At 40.5% G+C, this 16,344-nt stretch overlaps 1 protein-coding gene across 3 annotated transcripts in view; it reads right to left on the bottom strand.

Annotated features, from left to right (window-relative positions):
* The window catches only part of CTNNA3 (catenin alpha 3), a 382,123-nt gene that overhangs the window by 297,395 nt on the left and 68,384 nt on the right, over window positions 1-16,344 (bottom strand). For all 3 annotated transcript variants that reach the window (XM_056494515.1, XM_056494512.1, XM_056494513.1), the window contains exons 6-7: window positions 13,082-13,345; window positions 8,983-9,186 (exon numbers count right to left, since the gene is read on the bottom strand). In XM_056494515.1, coding sequence (XP_056350490.1) covers window positions 8,983-9,186; window positions 13,082-13,345 — 468 coding nt within the window. The remainder of the gene's footprint in view (window positions 1-8,982; window positions 9,187-13,081; window positions 13,346-16,344) is intronic.

Raw genomic sequence — 16,344 nt, 5'->3', positions numbered from 1 at the left:
AAGACAGTAAGGATTTTCCAGTAAATATAGTAATTAGAATAATTTATTTAATGTTTCTACTAAGCACCACAGCTGTCTGATTTAAGACATTTATTTTCTTTGCAAACTCAAAGGGAAAGGAAATGTGCCAACTGGCAACACAGGCTCTTCTTGAGAAGAGCTGCTCTTGAAAGGACTAAAGCACATCTTTTTTATTAACGTGATGTGGGGATGGTTCAATATTTTACTTTGCCAGACTTCTGATCAAACACATTGATCAGAAATGCAATTATACAAAATTATATTCTGCCTTTTTATTTTACTGAATTAAGGAAAGAAGAGTAGCACGTCAGACAGGAACAGCAAACAATAACTGGAAATTAATCCACTCAAAGGAAAATGCCAATAAATGCTGTTTGTGACCAAAGACAAAGATATAGTTTGGTTTTTAAAGCCTTATTTTGGTTTTCTTTTCAGAAAGAAGATGGAAATGTGGAATTGGGATTTAGATCTTCAACTTCTCGATCTCCTTTAAGTCACTGTTTTAAGATCTGGCTGAACAATTCAGACCAAGAATTACAATTTTTCCTGCAATAAAAGTACTGATCTCATGAAAAGTGGCCATAAGCTATTTCATATCAAATTCCATTGTTCACTCCTCATAAAAAAATATCAAGAGAAGCTAGGCAAGAAATTAAGTCCAAAGGTCAGCTGACAACTATGCAGGTATCTCCATTCCATCAAAGAGAAATCACTTCTGGTACTACAAATGAAGAAGTGCAGCATCTCCTAGGTTGCTGGTATACTAGATCCTAAATCCAAATAACTACAGGAAAAACATTTGGTTTTAGCCAGTCATGTGATGAAATTCTTAGGGAGAGCTTTTAATCAACCACTTCCTAAATGACTCCTACAAGGTATTTTATAATAGAAAGGCTTCATTACAACAGAGTTTAACACAGTAACTACTCTTCTTTCATCATCTGAAAATTACCAGAAATGAAAGAAACTTTCCTTTTACTACTTTATATAATTTCTTGTCCTGGCTTCATTACCTGAGTATCTTTCAGTCTTCCATTAGTAAATAATAGGATTTACTGTCTATTAAAAGGAGCTGGCAGGGTCATCCATGACATTGCACAAACACTGGAATTTATTCAAAGTTTAGCATCAGACTGCACAGATTGAAGACAGCAGCAATTTCTGCACATTATCCAGTCCAAGCCACTCCTTAAAGCAGGGCCTACTCCAGCCAGGTTAGTTTGGGTTTTGGATGGGCCTACAACACCAACATTCTATGAAGAGTGCCCTGAACTATCCAATTATGATTGATTTTTTTAATTACAACTGTTATACAAACAAAAAGTAACTTTCAACCTGAAACAAAATGAAATTTAGAAATGTATTTGGACAACAAGAATCAGCTGCATTACACCAGAGGATAAAAACCAAGATAAATATATCTGCAACAGCAGACCTCAGTAGCATTCCTAGAAATAGCACCCTGACATTTCAGAAAATGACCAGTCTAACATCCTCTAAAAATCAGGAAACTGGCTGAGAAAAATTTTATGTAGTAACAACCATTTTCAATAAACTCTAGAAACAGGAAAATTCTTGTAAACTAAACAGCTAGGTAGATGCTGAGTTAACAAATACTTGATTATTTTTGATCCTTGTTTATTACCATAATCAAGGATTTATTTTATCTTGGGAAGAGCAAATACTGCTTTACTGAAGGTTTCTTGAAAAAAAATTAGTCTTCAGCAACCCAATATATTTTCAGTGCTGCCAGGTACAGTAAATACAAATTACTGACTCTTGCAGTGAATCCTGCTCCACAGAGCCATGCTACATTGCTCCAGTGCAAGCCTCAAGTTCAGATCTGATTAATCCTGAAATAACACAGCTCAGAACTGTTCAATGAAAAGCAGGGCTTAAGGAGAGAAAAGCCTTCATTATCCTTCTCCAGCTCACGTGCTGGGATCCCAGATTACTGAAAAGTCTCTGAGAGCATCTACAATCAGGTACATTTAACTGCAGCTTATTTTTCAGCTGTAAAATCTATTTGGGGAATTCACTAGACTACTTCTCTCTTTTAAGTACACTTAAGATCCTCCTCCTTGACAATTCATATCTCATTTCCCCATAAAACAAAATGTTCACTGAAAGTTAGCATTTAGAAAAATAATTTTCAATTACGCATGCTGCATACAAAATGGAAGAAAATCTTCTGTAGGAGTGTTCAAAGTCAACTCAATCAACTGCTCAGGCAATGTGAGCAACAGAATCATGAAAACTACATTTTTTTTTTGTATAAATGCCAGCATAATATACCATGTAGGCATACCAATTTTAGTGGAATACATCCTTTTTTGAAAAACATAATATTCAATAATGTCATAAAAAAAACCTTGCCATGAATAAGAGAAGAACTGAGTGACACTTCCCACCCACACATAGAAATTCTTCTAGTTTACATTTTGACATACCTCAATTTCAAACTTCTCTGGAACACCAGTTTTCTGAAAATGTTTAAGTATAGAGAGGACAGTAAAGTTAGAGCATTCAAATCCATTCTTCTTGTAAAAAGGCACAAATACAAGTGGTTTTTATTTATTCAGAAGTAAAAAAATTATTTAAAAACAAGGATTTCAAGAAATCACTTATTTCAACCCCTTCCATGACTAACCAACAGCCATTCTGTTCTTGAATATTTTAACAAGGAATTTCTTCAAACTCCCCCTTAGTTGAGTCTATCAGGTTTAGGCTCAGTTCTTCAGAGAGCAGTTACACAGAACTTTGAGAGTGACCACAAAGGACAAATCAAACAGTCCCATTTTTACTTCCTCAGGTGTCACTGGCAACCCAGAGAAGTGTTAAAAGTCTTCATCAGGAAGCCATGAAGTACAAGTAATATCAGCTTGAGATACCAGTATGCTTGAGGCATCTGTACATCCCTCCACTTTCCAAGAGTGAGAATGGCAATAAAATACCACAAAAACCCATTGTCAGTCACAGTCTCCACATGCCCACAGTGGGTCAGACCTTGAGCTGTTGCTGAAGAGTACTCCACAGAGAGGTAGAGCAAGGCATTAGCTCCACAGCAATCAAATTTAAGAGCTGAGACAAAAAGCAAGGCCCACACCACCAATAAACAAAAACTCTTGGTTTTCCACTCATTTTCTGCTTTTGAATTTGCAGTGCTCAGGGTCAGTAAGTGAACAGCCAGAGTTCTGGAGACACAAAGCCCAAGTCCCAGCTCTGCACTGTGTCCCCTTTGCCACAGCTGGACCTTCCCCATGGTACAGTAGGCTCTGCACTGCCACCTTTTCCTTAAGGGCTTGCCCAGTCCAGCTCACTCATTGTCCCAGTTCCCCCTCTGTCTTCAGGGATCCTGGCTCCTCATCCTCACAGCCCTTCAGCTGATGTGCTCAGACACAAACAGGTCTCAGAGCCAGAAGTTGTGGGCACAATGAAGGTGAAGGACAAAGCTTGAGCCTTGAGGGCTCCAGTTTCATAAAGCTCCAGGAGCAGCATTCCCAGCAATGTTCAGGTGTGCCCTACATGCAGTACAGGGCATACCTGATCACACAAGGCACACCTGATCATTCCTGCTCAGCCTCAGCTGGCCTGGCCCCAGGCTACATGGATGGCCAGGGCTTGATTAGCAGTAGTATAAATATGTGCAAGGTGGGCAACTTCAGTTCACTTCCTGATGTGCCTCAAGGTAAAGTGTGTCATTATTCTCCTCCCATTTTTTAATGGAAGCACTGCTGGTGTGAGAAGGGCTGGTTTGGCTCTGCTCCCTGTCACACACATGGCACAGCTGTGGGACAGCAGGACACAGCAGCTGCCACCACCTGTAGCACAAGAGCCATACGTCCAGACTAAATTACCCATGTCTAACCCAAACATTCAGGTAATCATGACATAAAAAAAAAATCCAGTTAAGAAACAAACATTTTTGGAATACACAAGAAGGAAGTGAAATCAGAACTGATCAGAAAAATACACTGACCCACATACATATATACACACACATATGTATCTCCAACCTATAGCCATAATGAACTTCATTAAAACTAATGAAGCTCAAATAGCATGAAACACATTTAAACAGTAAGGGGGTTTCAGTTCAAGAAAGCAGCTTTCTGTTAGCAGTGTATCTGACCTTTCTTTATTGAAAGCCAGAGGAGGATGCAGAATAATTGTTCACCTCCCTGTTTAATGATGGCAGACAGCAGCACTTAGTGCTGCTCACCAAGAGCCACTTCCACTCACACAGTCACAACTCCACTGTCCCTTCTGAAGGGAAGGGAATGTCCTTACTGTGAGTGAGTAAAAACACAGCTCAGGAAAGCTGGAGTTTGTATTGCTGCAACCCACAGAGTTCAGGAACTTCTCATTGAAAGGATGAAGAGACAAGAGTTTGTCATTGGGAAAAAGCAAGTGCTTATTACTGGAACAGCATGACTGCTCCAGTGGATACATTATTTCATTATTATCAACACTATAGAATGATTCTGCCATTGATAAGGTATCCAAACCCACAGTAGTAATTCCTGTTACTGGATAGCCTAAACTGCAAATACATCCCCTAACAATGTATGGCTATGAGTAAATTCAGAAAGGATAACAAAAATACACAAATAATTTTGAAGAATTTTTGAAACCATTAAGAAGAAAAATTGCTGCTTTTCAGAAGAATTATAAATGTATTTGCATTTTATTATGTATCTGAATTACTCTGTGAAGAGAAAAACATAGAGGTTCTTGTGGAGAGCATTTTGCTTCACTTTCCATTATACCATTTACTGTGATAAACCTCTGTGAAAAACAGACACTCACATAAAAGCAAGTATCTTCTGAGACAATGTTTCTCCCAGATTGCTTTAAAAACTCTTTAAGAAAGAAGATTTTTAAAAATTTATCACTGACACCAACAAGCTCCTAATCTTCGATTCCCTTGAGGCTTATTAGACACTTTAAATAATTGAGAAAAATTTTAAAAAACAAATTTAGAAACCACAAAAGATATACTCTTTATGCTGTTTCAAATATTAGGGCTAATAAATCCTAAGTTCCTGTTTCTCAGGAAAATGGATCCACAAATACCAGAGGTTTATGTCCAAAAACGAGAGAGAAGGGTCCACTTACTTTATTCAAATAAAGGGAAAGGCATTTCCCCTGGGGTCTCTTAAATTTCTGGAGGATGGAGCCTCCTTTTATCCTCATTTCCCAGCCACATGTCCCTCTCTCTTTCCCCACTGGCTGAGGTACTTGAGAGCCACAGACTTCCCAAAAGTCCAGTACCTGAGACCCCCTTCTAATGTATAACTCCTCTCCTTCTCTTTGTGTCAATCAGTGGAATTCCTATGGGATTTATGCTTCTTCCCATTGCTTCTTTCATCTCTCAGTATCCAAGTTCATTTATCAGCAGACCTACAGTTTGTTTGTAAAGACAAGTCTCTCTCATTCCATTCATCAATCAGTGAGATCTTTCCCACTGTTTCTTTTACCTCTCAGTGCCAGTTTTATCTCCTAGCAGACTCACAGCTTGTTTGTAAAGACAAGTCCCTCATTCCTGTCAAGTTCAAGCACTGAGGCCTCATTTCAAAACAACAGTCCATGCAGAACCTACAGACTTCAGGCACCCAAACCCTTGGCAATGGCCCTGTTTAATCTCAGCATTTACCAGGCAGGGCACTTCCAGCACCAGAGCCAGAGAGACCCTGGGTGTCACCAGGGCAGCTTCCTGGCAATGCAGCTGCTGGAGGAGGACCTGTGGAGGTGGCACTTAGTGGGTGAGGAGTCTCTGAGGCAAGGCAGCTCCCACTGGCAACCCTCACACAGGAAGAAGCTTCAAGGCAAGTGATCAAGCCAATGTGCCAGCAAGAACCAGGAGACCCATCTGCAGAGAAACAAGCCCGTGGAGCAGCTGACTGGCACAGCTCGTGAGAGGGAGTGCACAGGGCTGAAATGGCAGCAGGGAGGTCGTGCTTAGGAGCACAAAGCCAGGGCAAAGCATGGCCTGGGTGCATGGTGGGCAAGGAAAAGTTTCCAGTCTCACGTACAAGCTGTGCCACAGGGGCTCTGGAGCTCACTCAGCACAGGGAACAGGCCAGGAGGGCACACACACACACAACATGAGGTATTCCACTGACAGAGCACCTGCCTGTGGAGTACAACAGTGTTCCCAAGGAGAGGAAAATTAAATTGTGCAATGGTAACAAATAGCTGTCATCATCTTTACAGTTCATTCAATTTCCAGGCCTGGCTTATTGAAACTACTAATAGAAGAGCCAAAAAGACACTGATAAATCAGCACTATTTCCTGGATCTATCATCTCTTCAGCGAGTTAGAGCTGTGAAATAAAGTAATTGACATCTGATAATCTTCTCATTGAAAATCTTATTTAACTCAGTTAGTGTTTCCATTCAGTAATAACTGTATAAGAACTCTAAAAGAAACTAAAAACTTTTCATTCCTCCTTTTATGTAACCTCTTTTGTATTTTTTCCTTTCTGCTTCCTTGTCTTTGCTGCCTTGTGCAGTGACTGTTCTGCAGCAAATTATAGGACACTTTTCCTTACTGTCATATTTCAACAGCTGCTTTCTGACTCTCAAGTCAGTGGGGTGGGTTAGGTTTTATTCTTTTCCACCTATTGTACACTGTGTACCCCTAAACCCATGATTATTTCTGAAGAACAAAGATCATCACAGTTTTATTTCAAGAGTCTAAGAATTTAAGACTATTTGACTGTAAATCTTGTTGTTTCACACCAGAGATACAGAGGAAAGTGTTCTTGGGACAAACCCACAGCAATCTTTTGGACTAATACAGGATGCTGTTCACCACATCTGCATCCTGCCACATGCTCTGGACAGAATGATAGAATCATTTATGTTGGGAAAGCCCTTCAAGATCATTTAGTTCAACCATTAAAGGTGGATGACTTGCTGTATAAAACTTTCATCCACTTAACAGCAAACCCTGACTCACGCTAGAAGAGACAATTCAAGAGAAATCTGCTACAACAAGATACCAAAGATTTGCATCCCAAGCTAACCAGGGCTGAAGAAATCTCACTATCTAACCCATGTGTAAAGCAGCTCCAGAGAGGTTCAAGAATTAAGGCTGCATTCAACAGCATTTCGAGTAAAACTTCTACAGCACCTTGCTCTGGTATAAGGCCTGAAAGTACAGCTTGACTTTAATAAAGATTCTGTAAACTCCCAATAAATAAAGAGAAATATCAAAAAGTACAGTATCTGTGAGCTGAAAAAAAATCTGATATGCATAGATTATTTTAGTCTCTACACTCCATTACCCTAAGAACAATAAGACAAAGCAAACAGTCTCATCAGAACAGCTTTAGACTGTGTTAACTGCTGTGGCTTACAGAACAGAAAGGAATTTCAACTTCCCAAAAATGGAACAAATATCTGTATAACTCAATTGTTCTCTCAATGTGCTTGCTTGATGAATCATCCTGAGGTATCTTTAGAAAAGAACATTATGCCTACAGAAAATGTTTACAGATGAAAAGCATGAGATTAACATTGTGTACCCATATTAACAGTATTGAGTCTCCACTGTTTCAACATTTACCTGCCAGACATAACAAGTGTCAAATTCATTCTTCAAATCTAAAAGAAAAATCACTTTTAAAATGCACAGTGTGTTCCTTTTCTAAATCACAGCCACAAGCATGTCAGACAACCAGATTTCTGGATTTACCCAACACTCCTGTCTTCCCAATATAGCAATTTAGTCATTCTAACACTTGTCAATTGGTGCTCTTCTCCTCTTCTGGTGTCAACACCCTACTTGAAAACAACAATAACAGATTGCTTACCTTTTAAGAAATTATTATTTAAATGTTGCATTCTACAGGAACAGAGATTACATTTTCAAACTCTAGCCTAGGAAGCGCATTATGAAGAAATTCTTGTTTCTGGCACAACAAGGATTGTCAGTTCTGAACCTGTGACAGTTCACAATAAGCATAAAATAACCTAAACATGTCCATTTTATCTGTGGTATGGCATTTTCCACAGACTTTATATACACAATATAATACAATTCATACTCACTCTGGGGATGCGTATTTAGTTTTTGCTTGGATTTCTGGAGGAAAATGTCCCTTTTAAAGAGCATTTCTTGGTTAAATGCTAAGCTCCCCCAGCATGAGGCACTGAGGCAGCCCCTAGCATGGACCAGTGTAACTGAGTGGCCCTGTCTTGCGTTACTCAGTTGTCTGGTGTTACTCAGTGGCCCTGTGTTGCATTACTCAGTGGCCTCACGTGGCGTTACTCAGTTACCCTATGTTACTCAGGTGCCCGGTGTTACTCAGTGGCCCTGTGTTACTCAGTGGCCAGGTGTTGTGTTACTCAGTTACCCAGTGTTACTCCGCAGCCCTGTGCCGCGTTACTCAGTTGCCCTGTGTTACTCAGTTACCCAGTGTTACTCTGTGGCCCTGTGTTGTGTTACTCAGTTACCCTCTGTTACTCTGTGGCCAGTTACCCTGTGTTACTCAGTTACCCAGTGTTACTCTGTGGCCCTGTGTTGTGTTACTCAGATGCCCTGTGTTACTCAGTTACCCTGTGTTGTGTTACTCAGTTACCCTCTGTTACTCAGTGGCCCTGTGTTGTGTTACTCAGTTACCCTGTGTTACTCAGTGGCCCTGTGTTCTGTTACTCAGTTCCCCTGTGTTACTCAGTTACCCTCGGTTACTCAGTGGCCCTGTGTTGTGTTACTCAGTTGCCCTGTGTTACTCAGTTACCCAGTGTTACTCAGCCGCCCCATATCACGTTACTCAGTTGCCCAGTGTTACTCAGTGGCCCTGTGTTGTGTTACTCGGTTACCTAGTGTTACTCGGCATCTCCATATAACGTTACTCGGTTACCCAGTGTTACTCAGTTGCCCCGTGTCGCATTACTCAGTTACCCAGTGTTACTCGGCAGCCCGGCCGCGTTACCCGCTGTCGCGGTACTCACGGAGCGCAGGTACTCTGCCAGCAGCTCCTGCAGCGCCTGGCGGATGGCGCTGCACTCGGCGATGATGCGCTCGCGGTGCGAGTCGCGGGTGCACGAGGAGTCGGCCAGCAGCGCCGCCCCGCTGATGATCGCCTCCAGCCGCTGCTCCAGCGACGGCCGCACCTGCTCCTCCTTCACTGCCAGGGGATCCAGGGCTATTAAATGCTGCAAAAAACGAGGAGTACAGGTAACAACAGCCAGTTCAATGAAGCTGCTGCTTTATTTTTCACTTGCAGGAGCTGCAGCTTCCATTTCGCTTCCCAGATGTCCTGCTAGCCCTTTCCACTGGAAGTCTCCAAAATACTTTTAACCATGGCAGATTCCCTTTTCCCTAGTGGGGAACACAGAGGTCATCTGCAGACAAACCCAGGTTCTCTCTGCCATTCAGTCTTGAAAGAGGGCTTCACTGCATATTTAGTCTTTCAGAGATCAGGAGAACCTCTAGATTTAACTCAGAGCCAGCAGTGGTAGCTCACAGCTGATGAAGGTAAGTCAGATCACATAAGGAGTCCAATTCTGCTGATTTTTAGTCTTATCAATCCCATACTGTGCCAGAAAGTCACTGCTGCCACTTCTAACAGGCTGAATATGGGCAAAGATAAAAACTGCAGCTTTTGTTTAACGATTATTTTTCCAAAGGACAGAGATATAAGTGTCCTTTAGCTTTTCAGTAGGTAGGGTAAACAAAAGCAGACAACCCTTTTGGCTTGATAAAATTAATTACGTTTGTGTGGCAAGCAAATATTCTACAGAGAAGGAAAAGGAGAGTATGAGATTTCCATGAAACATGAAAGTAAGTATATCTGAGCTTCAGCATTTGAAGAAATTCAATCCAGTTACTGGTAACATGACACCTGAAACCGTGTCATTATGATCCTGATCTCCAAACCTACACTCCACATTCACCTCTTACGTCACATCCATAGGTGGTTTCAGACTTTCAGAAGAAATATTAAAGAAGAAAACTATGCCAGATACCCTGATATGGAATTTATGTAAATCAGAACTTATCTGTGCTTACCCAGCATGTGCCAGACTAATTGTAGACTGGAGGATTTGAACTATTTTTTTAAATTTAGATTTAATAGGACAATTTCAGGGACTGTCTAGCTTAAGCTAGAAATGAAAGTGTTATATTAGAACACTGTAAGATAAAAGCTTTAACAGTGAGGCAAGGAGACTTGAGTCACAAGTTGGTGTTAGAGATTTGAAATTGCCTCACTCACCCCCATTAGAGCTCTTAACACCAAGGTGCTCTGGGGTACCTCACATCTGCTCAAGCTGTGCCACATGGACACTCTTCACTGCACCAGCAGCTTCCCCTCAAGCTCCTGGATCTCAAGCAGCCCCCTCAATGCCAAGCTGTACACAAGGTATCCACTGTAATGCAAAACACACCTGGCAGACACAGCCAAAGATCCAACTAGCTGGAAAAATGACTGCCTTCAAATCTCAGCTGACCCAAAACAGAAATGTCCTCCTTTGGGAGACAGTTTGGAGAAAGTTTACACCAAGATGGACAAATAGCACTGGCCAAAAAGCTACTATGGTTCATCTCTGAATAAAAAAAATCTAGGCAGTACCAGCCAGGAAAATAAGAGTTCAGACTCTGCCCTACAGATAAAATTCTTTAAATCATTTCATTACTTATTCATAATCAGTACATCTACACAGGAAAGACTCAATGAGAAGATATCAGACACACAAGAAGCAGTCTCTGGTGGGTCTGATTTACCAGGCTAAACAGTAGTCAGCTACTCTTAGGTAACTTAAAGATTCAGGCATAAGGGAGGATTTAAGAGGAGTGATTAGACCCCTGTTTTCTCCCCCACTGCTGTCATCCAGAAAAAAGAGGGCCCATGGGTATGCAGGAACTTGGCTGCATTTGGTGAAGTTTTGGAGTGACTTAGAGCCTTCTGCCATCTCACATGTCACTGCCCAGCTGGATAGCCACAGTCACTCCAGGACCACAGAGCTGCTGAACACACCCACAGAGACTGGGCATGCAGGACCTGCAGCAATCTGTGAGAAATCTCTTTGCATTCACAAGATGAAAGACCAGGGAAAGGCATTAGATAACCTGCACCCACATGCTCTTTTCACAGATCTCAATATGCAATTAAATGTTAAAGTTACAATTTTGTGCTTATTTACAAACAACATGGTAGTTATAGGGAGCCTCTAAGAGGAGTTGTTGAGAATCTACTGATTTAAGAGTTAGCTGCTCTAATTTTACTGGTGGTTTCCTCACCTATAAATCTTTAATAACTTTCACAGTGCCAGCACTGGCAAAGGAAGAATGAAATTGCAAAACATCTAGATACTAGATTGTTGGGTAAGCTCCGAGATACATTTCCACACTATAAACATTTAATGAGATTTGTTCCCACCAGACTATTTACTGCATCAATCTATTTCATGACACTGTGTTTGCAACCAGAAGATAGAGCAAAGGTTATTTCAGGTCCTTAGCCAATAGAACTTTCTGAAAAGGGAGAAAAGTGTAACCGTCTAACTCATAAAATCATTTCAGAAGTTAAATGCTCTATAAATTGTGCTTTATCTAACTCACACAGCTTCAATTCCCATTTGTTTTACCTAGGTAAAAATATATTTACAACTTGATAAACAATGGCTTTTTATAACCATCAGAATTCTATGTTCTTACATTTCCAAGTAAAAACAAATTCAACTCCAAATACAATTTCTTTCCAGTTTGTGATTATCACACATTTCAAATTTTAGAACAATAATAAATATTATTGCATTTTTAAATAGTACTGCTTACATAGAGTCAAGATGACTTTGTCTGCTATAAAAAATTGCAACCCTTTTGACATTTTTTTTTTAATTTTTAAGCAATTCCAGGTAAATAGTGGGTCTCATATAAGGGATCTCATTTGTCATTCACAGTTACACTGTAACAAGTTTTGTATTACTCTTACCTGTTCCTTTTTCCTTCCCTTTATTGAAAATAGACTAGGAACTGTGATTTTAAAACCTGTTGTGAGAAGCAAGAATGGATGGCATGTAAGGTGCAATTGTAGCCTGTTCCTTTGGGGGGAAAACCTGTTTGATTTGACTTGGAGCATGACTGAGAGGTCTGTTTTGATCAATACACTGCCACTGTTTTCATCAATAAACTGCCACATTTCAATGTATTTCTTTAATCTTCCATTGAAAATTTTAGATAAAAATCTACTACCATCAGTGCTAACATCAATTTTCCTGAAAATGTATCACAGTCTTAGCACTGGGATGCTGGGATCTGCTAAGCTCGAGAATTCACAATACAAACAACCCATATTTGCAAATGTGTTTAGAAACATTCATTCCTTTTGTTGATCTGGGCCTCCATCAGTTACACCCCATGAGGATCATGGTCTCTTACAGGAGTTCTTTTGCCATTGGTGGCGGGACGATGGAAAATGACACTGCTGAGAGCCAGAGCAGCAATGAGAAAAAAGAAAAACTCCATAGAAAAGTTCTGGATGAGGTCAGGAATAGAGAAAGTGCTGCCTCCCCCCCAGGTATTTGCTTCAATTAAGGAAGTAGAAATGCAGAGGTGGTGAAAGCATATTGGCTGTGTCATTTTAGTAAATGATAAGCAGCAAATATAATGAGGTTTCTGAATGGCTCAATTATACAAATTACAGCGTGATCCCACTGGCACATTCTGGAGACAAAGACTCAGCTCAAATGCAGCCAAGGCAGCAGTGGGCACTGTGAGCTGAGAATCACTTCTGAGCCTGAGCTCCTGGGCTCTGCCCACTCAGTGCAGGAGTGTCTGTCTCCAGCAGCAGAGACACAACTGGAGCCAGCTCTGCCCTCTGTTCCAAGGGAGCCAAATACTCAACACACATGGAGCCTTCATTCCAAACTCCTCTGGAGAAAGTGATCCCTTTCAATGAAATAATTTCAAATGATACTATTTAGACTAGGACTAAGCAGAGCAACAATCTGTAATGCCTTTAGGCTCATCATTTATGATACCAATAGTTATTTAAAAAAAAACAAAACTTTTTCTCCAAAAATATTGTAATCTCACATGTTTACATACCTCAAGCTCATCAAGTGCACTTCCAAGAGTAGCTGTGTGAGATGCAGGTTGCTCCATTTTATTTCCAACTCCTTGGGAAGCATTAGAAATTACATTAAGAGCATTCTGTATTTCATTGCAAATTGAATCCTTGCTGGCTGTAAGGGATGCAACATCTGAATGTTCCAAACAAGCTGAGCATATTGAGTGTAGGAAAGCAGAATTTTCCTTCAGGGATGCACGTGCTGCAGCAATTTCATCTCGCTGATTGCTAGATTTCAAATCCTGTCAGCAGAAGAACATGCTGTTTATTTCCAAAAGCACTCCAAAACTGACACATATAAACATTTTTTCATTCCTATCTCTACTCTGCTTAAGGAAACATCAAGTTAAATTAATCAAAGTTTGTGAAAATTGACTGTAACAATAGTTACAATTGAATCATCATTACCTCATGAGAAATGAACAAAGTATGTGTAAAACAACCACAATTTTTAGTGTGTCTTATAACCAGCACCATGAACTGTCTGTGCTCTGGTAGGTTTTAAGCAGTTTTTCTCAGAGAAAACTGCCCTGGGAATTAGCTGTCTTTCCTCCTAGCCATGTCTTTCTCCAGTGGCAACAGAGAAGGACAGAGGTGCGCACAGAGTTAAGGCATTCTAGAATTGTTGCATCTGAACAAATTTCCTGTGCTGGTTTCCCTGCCCCAGCAGCCTCTGTCTGGAGCACACTGCAGAAAGGAACAGCAGTCAGGGATAACAATCCTGCAGTCCCAGGAAAGAGGAAGTGTGGAAGGTGTGGAAATAAAAAACGTGATTGAGAGAAGGCACCTTGAGGTGCCAGTGCCTGCTTCCCCTCCACCCCTGCTGTGTACACACTCAGAGCCCCCAGAGATCTTACCACACCCATCTTGTTCCTCCCTTCTCCACCCAGACCTCCTAAACCCTACAGCCTCCCACCAGCAGAAGCAGGGACCCAGCTTGCAGAACCCCTCAGTCCAATTTAACTGGTTCCAGGAATCCATCTAGGCACTGTTATCTCCACAGCTGAACCTTGTGGACTTTGGAACAACCACACAGACAACATCAGGCTGTACAGAGCCTCCTGCCTCATCCTATTTCATTACAGACATTTCCTCCTGCTACTTCTGCACCATGTCCCTTTGAAAAGAAAACTAACAGATATTTCTGAAATGGCTTGGGTGAAGGAGACAGTTAAATTCAGGAGAAAAATAAAAAAGGGAAAATAGCACATCTGAGCCTGTGGCACCAAATTCAAATGATGAGAAGAGGCACAAATGAAGAATGAACAAGTAAATGCATACAAAACTTCTCACAGCCTGCCCACAGGCAATCCAAAGTCTAATTATTTTCCTTTGCATTGCATCAGGCTCTATATGCATTATTTACAAAAGCTTCACAGTATCCACTTCTCACTGTGTGAAGTTTTGAAGTTTATGGCTGAAGAGCATTTGATATTAAATGAACCAGTCCTGTATTTTTAAAATCTCATTTACTCCAAGATATGCATTGGACATAGGATTGCATCTTACTTCCTCAGGCTAACTTGAAAATCTCGGGGATACAGTAACAAAAAAACCAAAAGCAAACAAAATGAAAGAGATGTAGTCACGCAGGAGTAGACAATAGTTTAACCAGCTCATCATCTGAATCAAAAAAGTGTGTTTACTTGAGTGTATTAACACATAACATATTTTTAAATTTTTAATAAACAAATATATAAATGAATCACCACTGAGCAAGAATGATTTTATTGCCCAGTGTGTTGAATTCCAAATACTACAGCATCTCCAACCTCAGTAAATCAGCTGCAATTTGTCCAGTGCACTGGAGTTGTTCAGAAAAGAATGTTATTTAAACACTGACTGTGATTCTAATTAGTGAATCTATCTTTCCTGCAGCTATTACAAGACAGCAGACTGCCCTCTTTTTTCCTGTGCTACAAGGAAGTCACAGACCTAAAGATACAATGGAAAGAAAATGCAACACTTCAGCCTGGCAGGCTTCTATTATTAACCATTTCTTACCTTGCCTCCTCATATGCAAATGCTCAAACCCAAAAGCCTTTAAAAATTACCTTTTCTCTCTAAAACAGCACTGTCTAACCAGGATTGAAATGTTCATAAGAGAAGCAAAACTGGTAAGCCAGTAGCAGCAGTCAGTAACAATGTCTGGAAAGGTTCAGTAAGTTAATGTTTTTGTTTCACACAATACTGTAGAGACATTCAGAGTCATGGCATTGATAAATTCCTCTACAAAGAGCCCCAGTTTTGTTCAGTAACATGTTAAAATGAAGGAGAAAAAAAAAAAAAAAAAAAAAAAAAAAGAAGTTCAGACCCATGAAATTCATCACTACTTTGTTTTTCAGCTGTGAGCTTGGAGAGCCCGCAAAGAAGAGCTGTTATTCCTTTCCATATTGAGGAAGGATTTATTCCTTGAGATATGAAAAGGAAGAAACTGATCTGATAATCTTAGTCTGGTCTTTCACATAAATGGACCAAAAAAGACCCCTAAGTTGAGTGAATTTCCTATTAAAGCTCTGCATATGTGGATTATCAGAATAATGAACTTCTTTGGAGGAGAAAGTTAGTCTCTACAAATATCTGCAGGTCACCTAGCTACATTACTGTTCTTCAGACTATTTTTTTTCAGGGTTTAGCACTTTCTTCTTATTCCAACATCTTTTTAGAATTCCTCCTTTAGTCTAGCATGTGTTTTTCTACATTAAATCAGTTGTGTCACGTGAGACCAGACGAGATTAAAGATAATCCCTTTTCCAACCACTGCCAATCCAAGAGCCCCACTATAGTAACACTTCCCCAGTCTGCTGTCCCAGTGCTCCCAGGACATACTTCTGTGCCTTCCTTTTATCTGGTAGTCAATGACAAGAATGGAAAATGAATGGATAATCAGAGATTCCCAGCTGTGGATTGCTCCAGCTAAAACCACATCTGAGCCGATGACGTACACGAGTGATTGTAACCACACAAAAAAGAGACATAACTAAACATTGGGAAAAGCTCCTGGCAGGCTTTGTTAAGACAAATTAAACACCACTAGATGATAGAGCTGTGCTGCACTGACCACCAAAGGTTCCCTTCCATGCATTCACAGCCAGCTAAACAGCACTCAGCCTATCCTTACCTAGCATGATCACAGCATGTGCTTGACTGTGAGGAATTCCAAAATAACTTTCTAACAAAAAAGTCTCACCTGGGCTCTATACCCATTTTTTCTGACCTGAGAAATCATCAGCAGTTCTTA

Source organism: Oenanthe melanoleuca, chromosome 6 (genome assembly GCF_029582105.1).
Source record: "Oenanthe melanoleuca isolate GR-GAL-2019-014 chromosome 6, OMel1.0, whole genome shotgun sequence".
In the NCBI taxonomy this organism is placed as follows: domain Eukaryota; kingdom Metazoa; phylum Chordata; class Aves; order Passeriformes; family Muscicapidae; genus Oenanthe; species Oenanthe melanoleuca.
Note: the sequence above shows the minus strand (reverse complement) of the source record. Positions and strands in the feature narration are given on the sequence as shown.